This window comes from Echiichthys vipera, assembly GCF_963691815.1.
Source record: "Echiichthys vipera genome assembly, chromosome: 9".
Taxonomy (NCBI): Eukaryota; Metazoa; Chordata; class Actinopteri; order Perciformes; family Trachinidae; genus Echiichthys; species Echiichthys vipera.
This window is the reverse complement of record NC_139834.1, coordinates 8,761,308-8,775,054: the sequence shown is the minus strand read 5'-3', so window position 1 is coordinate 8,775,054 and position 13,747 is coordinate 8,761,308. Positions and strand designations below refer to the sequence as shown.

The following is a 13,747-nucleotide window of genomic DNA, read 5'->3' as shown; positions in this document are numbered from 1 at the left end:
TAATATAAGTAGTCGACTGTGTCATGGTGATATCTATGAGTTAATATGTTTACCCCATTCATCTGTAGTGTCTCAAATGTGATGAATTTTACAATCCATATCTTTGAAGGTTGTTTTTAAGATAGAAAGTCAGAAATCTCCAGTAGCTTTATTTGGTTTCATTGTATCTTACCTGTCCACTTTAATGTTATATGTTATTCACTTACTTAGTTGTTGACCTCGTCTGACATGAGATGTTGGGAGGGATAGCAGGGATAGCAGGATTCATGTTGGGTTTTTGTTTTTTGTCTCTGTTTTTTTTCCCACTTTTAAGCAGAAACACTCTACAACTGTGATGCTTTTTCTCGTGTACCTGTCTGCAAAACTCAATAACATTTTTTGGGGAAAAAAATAAATCAAATTGATTTAGATAAACCAAACTTTCCAGTCTTCTGATTCCTAACTATATTCTGAAAGTTTTTACAGAAGGCTTTGTTCATAGCCTTGATGGCTGTTGCCATTATTTCTGATTCATGTAGTGATAAAAGACATATCTGTAAAAAAAATCCCCTGACTCTAAAGAGAAAACAAAATTAAACAAGAGTTTTGAACATGACTTTTCCCCAATGTTCACATTTCAGTTCTGGACATATATGCAAATTAGCACATTTCATAAGATAATGCCTTATTTACATATTTAAACATCACATTTTAGAAAACTTGTTATACAAAAAAGAATTGTCTTAAAGATTACTAAAATGAAGACAGATATTTAGTCTAGTAATCATCAGGGGAAGTTTCAGTGATATCTTTTAGTTAAAATAGTTGTGCCATATCCACCTGTGCGTGTCTCGTTAGCTGTGATGATATAAGAGCTGCAGGTCCGGCCTGATGCTCTCTGCAGCCGGAGCCTGAGGTCATTATCCTTTATATTCTTGCACAGCACGAGCTCCACTTATACAGCCGGCTGACTCCGGTCCCTTTAACGCAGAATCAGAAACCCTGTCCTTTGAGGCTTAGCCAGTGGTGAAAGTAAGTTCTCAGATCATTTTACTGAAGTAAAAGTCCCAGTTATTAAAAAACGAAAGAACCCTGCATTCATAATCCCAACCAAGTAAGAGTACATAAGATTTATCAGCACTCTTAGTTCTCCAAACTATAACTATAACATGATTAGATAGTGCTGCATCCGAGTTAACTAGTAGGTAGAATTTTACTGTTGTAGCAGGTCAATGAAGATACAACAAAGCTCTGATAAATGTTTTTTTTAAATATATAATCATATATATACATATTTAAATGGATCCATCAGAGGGGAAATTTCTTTGATGAAACTGTCAACAACTCGAATACAAGAGGTTCCAACTTTTCTTTTAAGGGGTCACAAAAAACTGTTGGGAAGTACGCGTTTAATATTTAACAATCTATATTTTTTAAAGCGTATACTCATATTAAATGTAAAAAATGATGTGAAACTAACTAGTAAGTAAAGTGATCGGATAACTAAAACTAAGTCAAATAATTTTAACTAAAGGACCTAAATAAATAAACACAAAATTGTACTTAAGTAAATGCACTTTCCATCAAAGGCACATAATGGAACACACCCTGGTGTAAAACTTCACTCCTTTACTTCCAGTTATGTTATCACAAGGTTATGTTCTCAGTTAAGAGTCATCTTAAAGAGGCCTTTGTGTCTCATCATTGTGCGGTGGATCAGCTGAGTCTCGTCTGCCTTCACTTGCCTCAAGTCCTCCATCTGATCAGTTTCTTTTCCGCTTTTGCTGCCTCCACCTCAGAGGGTTCCTCTTTCTTTGCTGCTCTCTCTCTCAGCTCCAACCTCCACTGCAGGTCAGCTGAGACAACTCCCCTGCTAAAACTGTGGCCACTTGGTCTGAGGCTGTCGTTTCTGCCAACAGGAAGCACTACAGTTGCACGTTGAGCTGGCCGAGGCTCTCCTGGAGGTATCGATCCTCTCACTACTTCAGCTGCTGTGTGCTGTGGCGGAAACATGATCTATTAAACCGTTAAAGTGTTGCTTTGTTCCGGCTTTAGCCCGCGTATTTTTGAACAAATCAAAAATGTATGGCATTGTAGAAAACATACAGTAGGCAAAAAATCAAGACAAAAAGAATGAAAATGTACTAAAATTTAATCATTCATAAAAGCTGGAAAATCATCTGTGACAGCAATATTAGAGTTGGTTTAGTACAATATATTTTCAGCCTCAAGACACAAATCAGAACGCACCATTTCCCCCCATCGATCTATAAAATACTAATTTCCTTAGCTTTATTATGCAAAAGTTGAAGTAGAATATATTATGGGAAATATGGAAGGCTTGCAGCTGAATAAAAAACAAAGTCACTTAGGAAAGATGTTATCTCATCAACACACATCCTTGTAAGTAGGAGCGAGTAACTTATGGACAATGATGCATCGTTGTTGACACTGTTAGTGCAGAATATATGAGGAGGCCAACATTTCACATGGTTTCTGTTTGCAAACGTATTGTCACAATATGCCAAAGATGGATGTTACTTTTAATAAAAACATTTTAGTTCCCATATATGGATTTAAACCCACAGCCTCTTCTTTTGCAATGATATTTCCAAAAGAAAGACACCATGGAGAAGAAAACAACAACAAATAAAAACAAAAACAGACTTGTCATCAGGCTGACGATACGAAAAAAAAAAAAAAAAAAAAGAATAGGTGGATTTCTTCACTATTTAAAAAAGCAGAGAAGAGTATCTTGAGATTATGTGCCGTCTCCTGCCATCTTGAGAGTGGTGAAGCATCTCTGTCGGCCCTTTGTCAAAACGCTCTGGAGAGGACTTGGAATGCTGGCACTATCCACTGGGAAACAGTTAATCATTACAAGTTTCTGCAAGCAAGGGAAAAAAACAGAGTCAGTACATATTAAAACGGTGTGAAGGACGTGAGCCGTTTGGTGAAAAGTAGGCGACTCAGTCAGAGGCCTCAAATTCAAACCACCTGGGAGCCACTGGCCAGGTGGTTCTCCCCTCAGGGTGATTCTTGAACAACATATTCAACAGGTTTGTAGGATATCGTAAGGAAAGTAATGTACAAATATTGGTATGATCTCTTACGAAATATGACGCTCTATTTGATGCCAAGTTTAGGCAGCAGAAGTACTTGGTTAAGATTAGAAACAGGGTGGTGGTTTGGTTTAGGGCTTCTGTGACCAATCACTGGTCCCTCAGATGAAAGTCCTGTGTTCTGGGACCCATCCTACACTCCAACCTCCCTCCCTACGCCACAGATTAGTGGAGGGGGGGGGGGGGGGGGGCTTTTAATTTAATTAAAATTTTAACTTTAACTTTATAGACTTGGCAATCGTTCACTCTCTTCCTTTTACTGGTCACACAAAAATATATAACAAGTATTACAACAATTTGGCTGCTGTTTTGTCCAAATCGATAGAAACGATATATATAAATACATATGATATATATTTTATATAATGGTAACAACGTATATCGTCAAATCACTCATCCCTACTCTGTACGTTTAGTAGAGTAATGCCTCTGACACTGTTTCCTGAGAGAACAGAGACCTTCTCCTTGCAGATGAGACAGGAAGTCGCCACACTAAATCTCCATGAATGAATAATCAGTTGTCTGCCTCTCTTGAAATCGTCTGGGTAAATCATTCTTTCCAGTTTAGAAAGAGACGTTTTAGTGTGCCACAGTAAATCACGGAGCAGGAAAAGAATGGTTTTGTTGAAGCTAAATATTAAATATAATCATAAAAAGGCCATTTTTATGTTCCAATTTTGCAGACTTGCTGGAAAATGATTACCCTTACATAAAAACTTAACATATTAAGCTGGGGATCATTGGTATCAATCAAATCTTATAATTTCCTATCCCTAAACAGAAGGAACTGTTATAGCAAGTAAAACCTGTTTCACACGAGCTGAAAAACAGTGAAACTATTCTTGAACAAAGCACGCCGTCATGTTTTCAGATTAAAAACAAATTGGTAATCCATCACAGGGAACAGCATGTCTACTTTGATGTCACATTATATTCTCATAGTGTTATGGGAGCGGTTTCATTTGAGAAGGCAGCCGAGGAAACAGCCACTGTGATGAACTGCATATTTCAATCAGGCTTCAAGTCTCCAGAGGTTGATTTTCAGATCAAAGTGAGAAGACTTTACACCAAGGATTAACAATCACAAACCTGCGTTCAAGAACACGGTGGGATACTTTGGGAAACAGTGGCCGGTAACGTCAAGTCTAGCACATTAGTGCAGTGTGGTGTCTTTTAGAAAATGGGCCAGAACACAAAGTAACTGTGGTATATTAGAGTAAAATTACAGTATCGACGGGCCAACAGCAGGTGGAGCCACAACACTCAGAAACAGTCACTTAAAACAATATAAATCATGTTTGATCAAATTAAACGATTTATGTTTTAGTAACTTCTTTGACACCCTAAAAGAACAACCATACTTTCTTCAGTTCATATAAAACTGAAGGTACAACTGAGTAGCAACACAAAGCAGAGAGGGACTCGAGAGAGTTTATTTTTATTCTATTCCCCATCAAAAAGATTTATAATACATGCTTGCGTGTGTCAAACTGAATGAAATCACTTAAATAATTACTGCAATAAACCTCAAAAAGGTTCAGTGACACTCCAGAGCTCCAGTGAGCAGCAGGAGCTCTGCTCATGTCTGGAATAAATTTAGATTAAGCACCCACTCACCTGGCCTGGAGCTGCTGTGGGAGGGCGTTTTAAAGCAGCGTGCAACTCGACTTCTTTTTTGTCTTCTTCTTTTCCATCGGCGTTTTTCTGTTGATCTGTCTCACCAGATCATAGAAAATCTACAAAAAGAGAAAGTGCAACGGCCTCATTTTGCTTCAATGATCCCAGAACTAATATCTCAAACATCGCCAATGCAATTTTAGCCATTTTCTCTCATGGACGGCTTATAACTCTCATCGCTTACTCTGTTTACTCGTGTAAAAAGAAGGGAAACATCTTATTTTAACTGTTACTTGGCACTGTTAACGAGAAGGCCATTGGCTTAAACTGTTAGTTGATTAATGGATAAATTGATGACCAGAAAATAACCTGCAACTACCATTTTGGTTGGTTTCATTAGAAATGTCAATACTACAATATAGGGATTGGTACGGGAGTTTTGAGGCAGATACCGGTTCAGATTTACAAGGGGGAAAATGTATCGATTACCAATATGATCTGGAATGAAAATAGACCTTTTCCATTTTGATTTTTGCACCGATGTGACACTGCAAAAGGTACTGCTGCTTCTCCTACACAAATACCGTTATTAAAGAATATAAAGTATTATATGTTATACCTGCAATGTAATAAGAAATGAACACTGAAAAACAAACCTAACCAAAAAATGAAATAGCTAAATAGTACTGTAGTGTATGCTCAGTATCGGCCAATTGCTGGTTAATTAAATAAAGCCACACCTTTGGAATAAATTTAAATAAAATAAATAGCAATGAGACACCATTACTAAATTACCCAACCATCGTTGCCTGCATTTTATGTTCTGTAGAAAAGGTTTTCATATCTGTGCATACCGGATACATACACGTCGATACCGATGGATACCAATATGCCTGGCTTTAATAAAACATGTACAACAAAAGAGAAGATATGTGCGGATATGAAATGTTGCACATATATTGAAGGGATGCAGGGAAGGGTAGAGGTAATTGTCAAATGATAATGGTTTTGAGTTATTTTTCAAGAAAATAATGAGAAAATTCTGTTTCTAGCATCTCAAATATGAATTGGGGTATTTTTCAGGTCCTTTACACTAGAATAATTTAGTAAACTGAATATCTTTGGTCTGATTAATAATAAGTCGGGCTGTAATGGTTCGGGTTTTGGTACTAAACTATCACAGTCCAGGGGTCACAGTCGAGTGCGCACAGCTGCACGCAGAATACACTCCATTTAGATCGATGCACATAATGTGGAACCAAAAGTGTGAGTTCCGCCTGGAAACATTTAGCGGTACGCCATTAGTGCTGAGGTTAGCACAAGCAGTTTGCGTGTGAGTCAGTCAGTCACACTATGACATATGCAAATGAAACAGCCAGAGCCGGAAGAGCCTGCGGGTTCCTGGTGAGTTGTGTATAAGACAAGGCCGGTGTCTGCGTTACTCTAACGTTACAGGATGCGTGAATAGAAACCCATCCAACACCAGGATGATAAATGTTTGGGTGCTTTGAATGTTTAAATATAGCCATAGTGGAACTAATTGGAACTCCTTCCAATGCATATTTTATTATGTATTATACCATTTATTTTGTATTTTCAATTTCATAGCATAAGAGATGCTTTTCAGTTTTAGTCTATTGCAACCTGTAGCATTTTGGGAAAAGTTTGTTCAGTGTAATACAGAAGTGTTCATTATTTTTAGAATGAAACCAGTTACCATGGTTACAGTCAGTCCCCAGTAAGAGGATTTTTTCTGCACTTGCACTACTGTCTGTCCGAACGGTGACTCATAAACCGGGGGATGATCCGAACCGTGACTTCTGTTTACCTTGACGTCCCTACAGTAATAGTAGCAGCACTTACCTCATTAACATTGATCTTTGATTTAGCTGAAGTCTCTAAAAAGGCACAGTTGTTCCACTGACGGGCCAGGTTCTGGCCCTGCTCCTTGCCAACCACACGCTCGTCCTCCAGGTCACATTTGTTCCCCACCAGGATCATTGGAACCTGATCGATCGACAGAAATGTTTACGGTTCAAAGAAATATCTTCCATCACACTGCATTTTCATTTTTACACTGCCAAATATGAAAGATTCGCTTGGTTTTATGATCTTCTATACAATCGATGCACAAGCAAGATGTTGAGTGAACCTTTAACCAAGAAACACGACCAATCAAGCAAACTGCTATGAATAAATAAAGCACACACTCAGCATGCTGCACATCCTCTCTCTAAATCAAGATGAAGAGACCAAGACTGAAAGTAGAAGACAGCGTTTAAACAGCAGCTCTGACATTTCTACCCTGTCACTAAGTTCCTGCCCCCCCTTGGCTCTGCCCTCTCTCCCACAGAGCAGACTCTAATGAGTGATGAGCCTGAGAGGTGACACAGGCAGAATATACAGAAGGAAAAGGTTATCACTGAGGAGAAGCTCTGCACAGCCCGAGGAGGTGCCTGAATAATGTCACTACAAACAGAAAAAAATTATTTTAATCCAGAGAAAGAGTGGAATCTGTCTGAAAAAAACATGCATCTCCAGGTGTGTTGAAGTGAAGGATGAGTTTACCTTTATTTTTATTTTTTCGCTTCCTCTTTGCAGCTTTGCATAGACACTGAATGGCAGTTTGTCAAAGGTATGCTCACTCATCCATCCATAATCTAACGGCTAATCCCAGTCGGGGTTACAGGTGCAGACATTAGGCGAAGGCGGTGTACGCCGTGGACAGAACGCCAGACTGGACAGGACTAACAATACAATTTACTGCAGGAGGAAGCCAGAGAAAGACCTCGCTGACCTGGAGTTCAACCTGGAACCCTCTTGTTGTGAGATGACAGTGGTAACCACTGAACCACTGTGCCGCCCTATGGTCACTCATATCTATTAACAATTCTAACCAACAGTGGGTCAAATGTTAGTTCCTGCTTGTTTGCGAGAAAATGAATAGATCTTTTATTTTTTATTTATGGGTTTAGGAAATGCTCCTACACTTTGTGATACTAATTTTAAAAACCCATTGGGTTAACTGAAGAACACATTTTTATTTTTATTTAACGGATTTAGACGGATTAATATAAGTTTAAGATAAGCCTTTATGTGTCCCACAGTGGGGACATTTTCATTGTTACAGCAGCCAAGACGATAGTGAAAGTAATAAAACCATCTGTAAATAACACATGCTACAATAAACATGTAAACAGTAAAAAGAAAGTAAACCGCCTGGAAAATTAATGGTTTAGGTAATTATTCAAGTAAAAGTGCAAAACATCTCATGGTTCCAGCTTCTCAAATATGAAAATTTGTTGGTTTTCATCCATCATCTTGTCTTGCATTATAAGAAATGTTTTGACAATCAAGTCATTGAATGAACCGTGGGCCATAGGAAACCATGATGGGTAGTTTTTCATCATCGTTTTCTGTATCAACCAAATAAAATAATGAAAATAATCACAACATTTTGGAGATACATGGTTAACACAGGACAGCGATAATATGCAAAACAAAACAACTGATATCTGGTTCATTTTTACGCGCTCAAAAAATGTTTTTAAAATTACTGCTAAAAAAAACACTCAGGACCCTTTGTATAATATCAGTGTAAATAAGAAAAGACATGAAAATTACACCATTTTAAAAAAAAGACTTTAACACTCACATCCTCTGTGTCCTTTACTCGCAGGATCTGCTCCCGGAGGTCCTGTAGGTCATTAAATGTCGACTGCGCTGTGATGGAGTACACCAAAGCGAAACCTTGGCCGTTCTTCATGTACAGGTCCCTCATAGCCGTGAACTGTTCCTACAGATCAAAAACAGACAGGAGAAGCCGTCAGACAGCCTGTTCACATTTGTCTTCTATCTCCATCTGATGCCTGTGTGTTGACTTCACTTACTGTTCCAGCCGTGTCCAGGATTTCGAGCATACATTGCTGCCCGTCGACCTCGACTTGCTGTTGGGAGGAAAAAAACGAACGGGTACATTTTTTTACATCACAAGTGGAGTCATTTAATCAGCCCATCATTAAGAAGCATTGAGGTCAGCGTGATCAGTGTTTCTGAGCTTACCTTTCTGTAGGAGTCTTCTATTGTGGGGTCGTACTTCTCCACAAAAATGCCTTGCACAAATTGGACTGTCTGAAATGGACAAAGGAAAACACCAAGACATATCAATATTAAACAAGAACAGGCACACTGTACTTCATCCAAGTCTATATCCCTAAATATAAAACCACACTTCAAATATTATATCATTAATCTCTGACTAGAAGCCAGTTTAATTTCTTAACACAGATCATTTATATTCTTGAGCCTACACAGCCCATGACTCAGGCCTTTTCTTGCCTCCTAGTCTCTTTTATTTACTTTGGCCTCTCGAAATATTACACCTCCACACATTTTATCTGCAGAACAAAGAGCTTTGCCACAATGCAGTTTATGCAACACTGAGAATCTATGTACAATTTTATATAATATGCATTTCTTTCTCATTTAAATCACCATTGTAAGCTGCACCATAATCATGTCAATAACAGTAACTGTATACACATATTGACTCAGTTGTCCGCGCTGCAGCAGCCATAACTCACCAGTGCTGATTTTCCCACGCCTCCTGATCCCAGCACCACTAGCTTGTACTCACGCATGGTGGGCAACTTCACTGGACAGCACAAAGGTCTGTGCAGGGACAGAGAGAATGAGACGGAGGATCTTTGTGTCCATAAGGAATATACTAAGAATTATTTAAATGACATGAATGGAATGAAATCATGAGACATCAATAGTTCTTCTGTAAATATTTAATTTTGAATCAACAGGGATTTCGACCGCCATCAACACTAAAAACAACCATCTTCCAGTAAATTGTTTTTTTTGAACTGCGTGAAAGTGCATTGAGAGCAAATTCCTTGTGCGTTGTGTACACATACTTGGCTGGTGAAGCCGATTCTGATTGCAATCAAAGATTTTTTTGCTTTAAGACACCAAAACGATGTACAGTAACTGAGCAACAAAGCTCATGTCAGTGTGAACACCCTGTCAATGAAATTTCACCAGTGACATCAGGAGACTAAAACGCTATTCCTTTGCCAAAATATAGAGCTCTTTCCCCCACCCACTACCATGGGACTTCAGCTGTCATGACGACAGGGGCGTTGGCTTAAAAAAGAAAATCAAGAAGAGCTGAAGGAAATCATAGACATTATGAGGCTCCTTAAATCCAGAGATTTGGACCAGCATTTAAACGAGTACTAACAATGGTAACAAATAATATTTAATCAAGTGCCTTTTAGTAAAAGCTTTCAACATCTAACCTGTAAGACCTTACTGTGGAGCCTTGGACTCGGAAATAGTTCCTGAAAATGTCAGTGTGAGAGTCAGGAGGTAAAAGTTCTAGTGCCGCAAATAACTCAATCTCATTACAACAAGGAGAATGACCCATCATCAACTCCATCAGCCTGACACAGTTTAGACAGCGTGCCTGGCCTAGAATATATTTAAAAACAGAAGAACTGTCACAGACATCATTCAGTGAATAAAAAGTGATAAGATCTATGACACCTTTGCTGATCATATAAAAGCATCACTCCACGAGTAATACAGAAGGCTTTTCTTCTGTGGTGCCATTTTCCAGCACAATTTATCGGATTTAATCTATTTTTCATGTTGTATTATCCTGTTAATGGTGAAAATGTTTGACTGAACACTGGGAAAGTCACAACACTGAAAATCTAAATCAGTGTTCTGGGTTTCATAAGATACATTTCAGATTATTTCAGAGAAAATGTGAGTGGATCTGGCTAATTTGCTGTGTACTTTGAAAGATTTAACTTATGGAAAGGATTCCCATCTTGAGGTGAATTCTAAATATCAAATTAATTCTTATTTCTAAGCTATGATAAGAGATAATGAGCAACAGCACAAAAAACATCTGGGGCAGCAAATAATCACATAGTAATACTGTGCAAACATGAACAGATGGCCCATGTTGTAAAAAGTTTCAAAGTAGGGTTTTTCGTATTGTGTTAAATGCTATTCTGAAATGCAAATGCAATCTTTATTTGATGTACAAATGTCAAAGAGGGGGTGATGCACACTAAAATCTCATTTACAAATCTCTTTGAATCTACTTATCCTACTAGGTCTGTGGGACATTTGTTAAACGTTGAGACAAACAATACAAAAACCACTCTGTCACACTCGAACGGCATTTGCAATTCTAACTACGACGTATGAAGCACCACCAGAAACCCACAGTGTGAGACAGGCACACGAGGGACTCTACAAAGAGCCATTGTAATGACCCTCCTCTACTCAAGTGCACCATACAAACAGAAAATGGAGATCAGAGGGTGCATGCATGACCACAGCACTGAAACCATTACCAGCGTGAAGGGGGCGGGGGACCTAAAGGTGATGCCAACGTGTGCCTGATGCATCCGTTAGCCTAAAAATTGTACGTAATGTAAAAATACATGTATGTGGGTGTCACAAAACTTGCTTCGAAGCTGTGACATCAGATAAGAAGTCCACCCCTGATTAGATATGAGCCTGGAATCAAACATTTCAAGTACCCAACAGTCACGCTGACAACCTTCACCAAACCTACTCGTGTATTTTTGCTGGCTTTGTTGATGAGAGTGCCTTAATGACTATTAAGAATACTATTATTAATCTATCCCAGTTTACAAAAGGTATTTAAAAAAGTATTTTACACAAAATCAGTGCAGTAAAACAAAAAGCCTATTCAGGTCGAGAAAACAGCTTAACGTACTGTGTACACGGCTGCTGCAGATGACAACTCCCTCTACATCTGGGGAGGGGGGCGCCGGCAGATCCTCAGGTACACTGATGTCGGCAGGGAGGCTACACCAAACTGTTAAGACAGGAAACTGGCCCTGAATTAAAGCAAATATTGAAGTATTTAGATTCAGATCACAGGTGTGGATAAAACTGGATTCATTAACGACAACCATTGTTTATTTGTTACTGAGAAACAATAACATCTGACACCAGACTCTGTTGGAAAAACAGGCATTTAGATGCACTATTAAAATAAGTGCTGTGAGGGTCGACTTTATGAAGTCAGGAGGTGAGTTGTCACATGTTACATGAAGTAAACACATTCATTGAGAGACCTGTGACTGATCAAAACAAACAGTAAAAAAATACATGTTTGTCTTGAACATTAGTCACAAGGATGGTGGATTTTTTTATTATAGTTTACTGGGCTACTCAAACTACTCAGTTTATTTCAATGTCAGAGCCAGAAAGGGGCAAATGGGTTTTAAATTAGTAGTTCCTACACCTTTTCCAAAGTCAAATTCAAGCACTTTAAGGCTTTTGAAAGGTGAATTTTCATGCTTTTTCAGCACCTTACAGATGTGGTAAACTACACATTTGTATACAGTAGTGAGTCTTCAGTATGCTTATTAGTCCACTTGTTAATCACATTAAATGAGATGTTATTGTCCCTTTAAACAACCAACATAATGTTTTTGAAACAGCTTTCTTCAGAAGGAAACAAATGAAAAGAAAACTTGACTAATAGATCGACAGAAGATAATCTGTTAATCATCAAATGTCATTTTTAAATGCAAGAATGTCAGAAAATTCTGTTTTCAGTCTCAAATATGGAGATCTTTTTTTATGTTTCATATCATATATGCCATACCACATGAAATAACATTTCAAGCACTTTATTCAGAGTCCAAAGCACTTTTCAATGCTGGAAATCCTTGAAAACACTTGAATTTTAGTGTGATTTCCAGCACCCGTACGAACCCAGTAGTTAAGAGCACAAACGCACTTCTGATTTAATAAAACTTTTTTTTAAAGTATATAGTGGAAAAACTGCGGCTTTATAAGTTAAGTACGAGTAGTGTTGAAATAGTATTATTAAAACTTATTTTGGTGACAACTTGTAGCGTTGCATTGGTTGGTTTCGAAAGGAAGGGTGTGGCTATTAGTTTCCTAATGCTTTAACACCGTTCAAAATGATCAGATTCTGCAGGATCAATGGGTTAAAATAGCCCAAATGAGGATTCAATGTTAAGTTGGAAAAAATGGCACCCGATACCAAAATAAAAGTATCTTGATTAACGACTAACTCAAATGTTAGCATTCAGGTAGCAACACTAGCTCACATGAACAGTAAGGGTGTTAGCCTGGCTAAAGACACGGATAACTGGGCAGCACAAACACAGGGTTGGCTAACAACAGCTTCGCAGGGAGAAAAAGTTCACAGTTTAACGTTAAGTCACATCTAACAAACATTAAACTCAATATTAAGTCGCCTAACGGTTAACTGTTTGGCTAACACCGTTAGCTACATAAGTTAGCTCGCCAGTTAGCATTAAAGCTATTTTTACTGCCAATAATTATTCCGCTACAGTTGAGTCAGAAGTAATTTTAGCGTCTCATAGGAGAAGATAAGATGTTTGATGGCTAATCGTTAAACTAATATGGTCGGACGCTGGGCAATTGGCTATTACATTGCTAATTTAACACACGGATAAAGCTTCATAGGCACTTACCGTGTTCCGCTGTGTGTGCGCTAAATCAGACTGTGAATGTACGGAAGGGTCGGAGCAGCAGCCGCTCCTGATTGGACCAGAGGCAGCCAATCACAGCCGAGCATGTTAGTGCTCCATTTAAACAGCCGGCATTTAAAACAACTTTAGTCCTAAACTGATTTAACTCAGCTATTTACAATGTAGAGAAATACAATGTGGTATTTATAAGATATTTTCAGGGAGAATATATTGTATATTTTTATTATTGGAAGAGAACAAGTGTACAAAAAGGTGCATACACTGCTGCCCATAACGTTGAAATAACTTTTTTTTACCTCTTCTCATGATAAATTGTGACAATGTGACTTACTCTTGGTGTATATTTTCTAAAATCTCTTTCAAACATATCGCAGTGAAATTTAAACCACAATTAACTTTTACTAAAAAAAAGTTTTGTCTGAAAACAAAATGATTCACACTTTATCAGCAACAGTCTATTATCATGCAAAAAATATACATAAA

General features: G+C 38.1%; 1 protein-coding gene across 1 annotated transcript; it reads right to left on the bottom strand.

Moving 5' to 3' along the window:
* Positions 1–2,113: 2,113 nt before the first annotated feature.
* Positions 2,114–13,272, bottom strand: LOC310952320 (ras-related protein Rap-1A). The gene is made up of 9 exons (XM_083920900.1): positions 13,247–13,272; positions 11,485–11,608; positions 9,302–9,389; positions 8,781–8,849; positions 8,609–8,665; positions 8,374–8,514; positions 6,582–6,725; positions 4,719–4,837; positions 2,114–2,866 (listed from the first exon to the last, which is right to left on the bottom strand). Exons 3-8 carry the CDS (start codon positions 9,356–9,358, stop codon positions 4,748–4,750), a joined length of 558 nt encoding a protein of 185 aa, XP_083777026.1. The 5' UTR covers positions 9,359–9,389; positions 11,485–11,608; positions 13,247–13,272; the 3' UTR covers positions 2,114–2,866; positions 4,719–4,747.
* Between the last annotated feature and the right edge of the window lie 475 nt (positions 13,273–13,747).

Excerpts from the sequence above, each read along its gene's own strand:
- LOC310952320 (XM_083920900.1), bottom strand. The coding sequence starts at position 9,358 with ATGCGTGAGTACAAGCTAGTGGTGCTGGGATCAGGAGGCGTGGGAAAA. Across the intron at positions 8,515-8,608 it reads TCCTGGACACGGCTGGAACA|GAACAGTTCACGGCTATGAG; the intron begins GTAAGTGAAGTC and ends TTTGATCTGTAG. Across the intron at positions 6,726-8,373 it reads GAGTAAAGGACACAGAGGAT|GTTCCAATGATCCTGGTGGG; the intron begins GTGAGTGTTAAA and ends TCGATCGATCAG.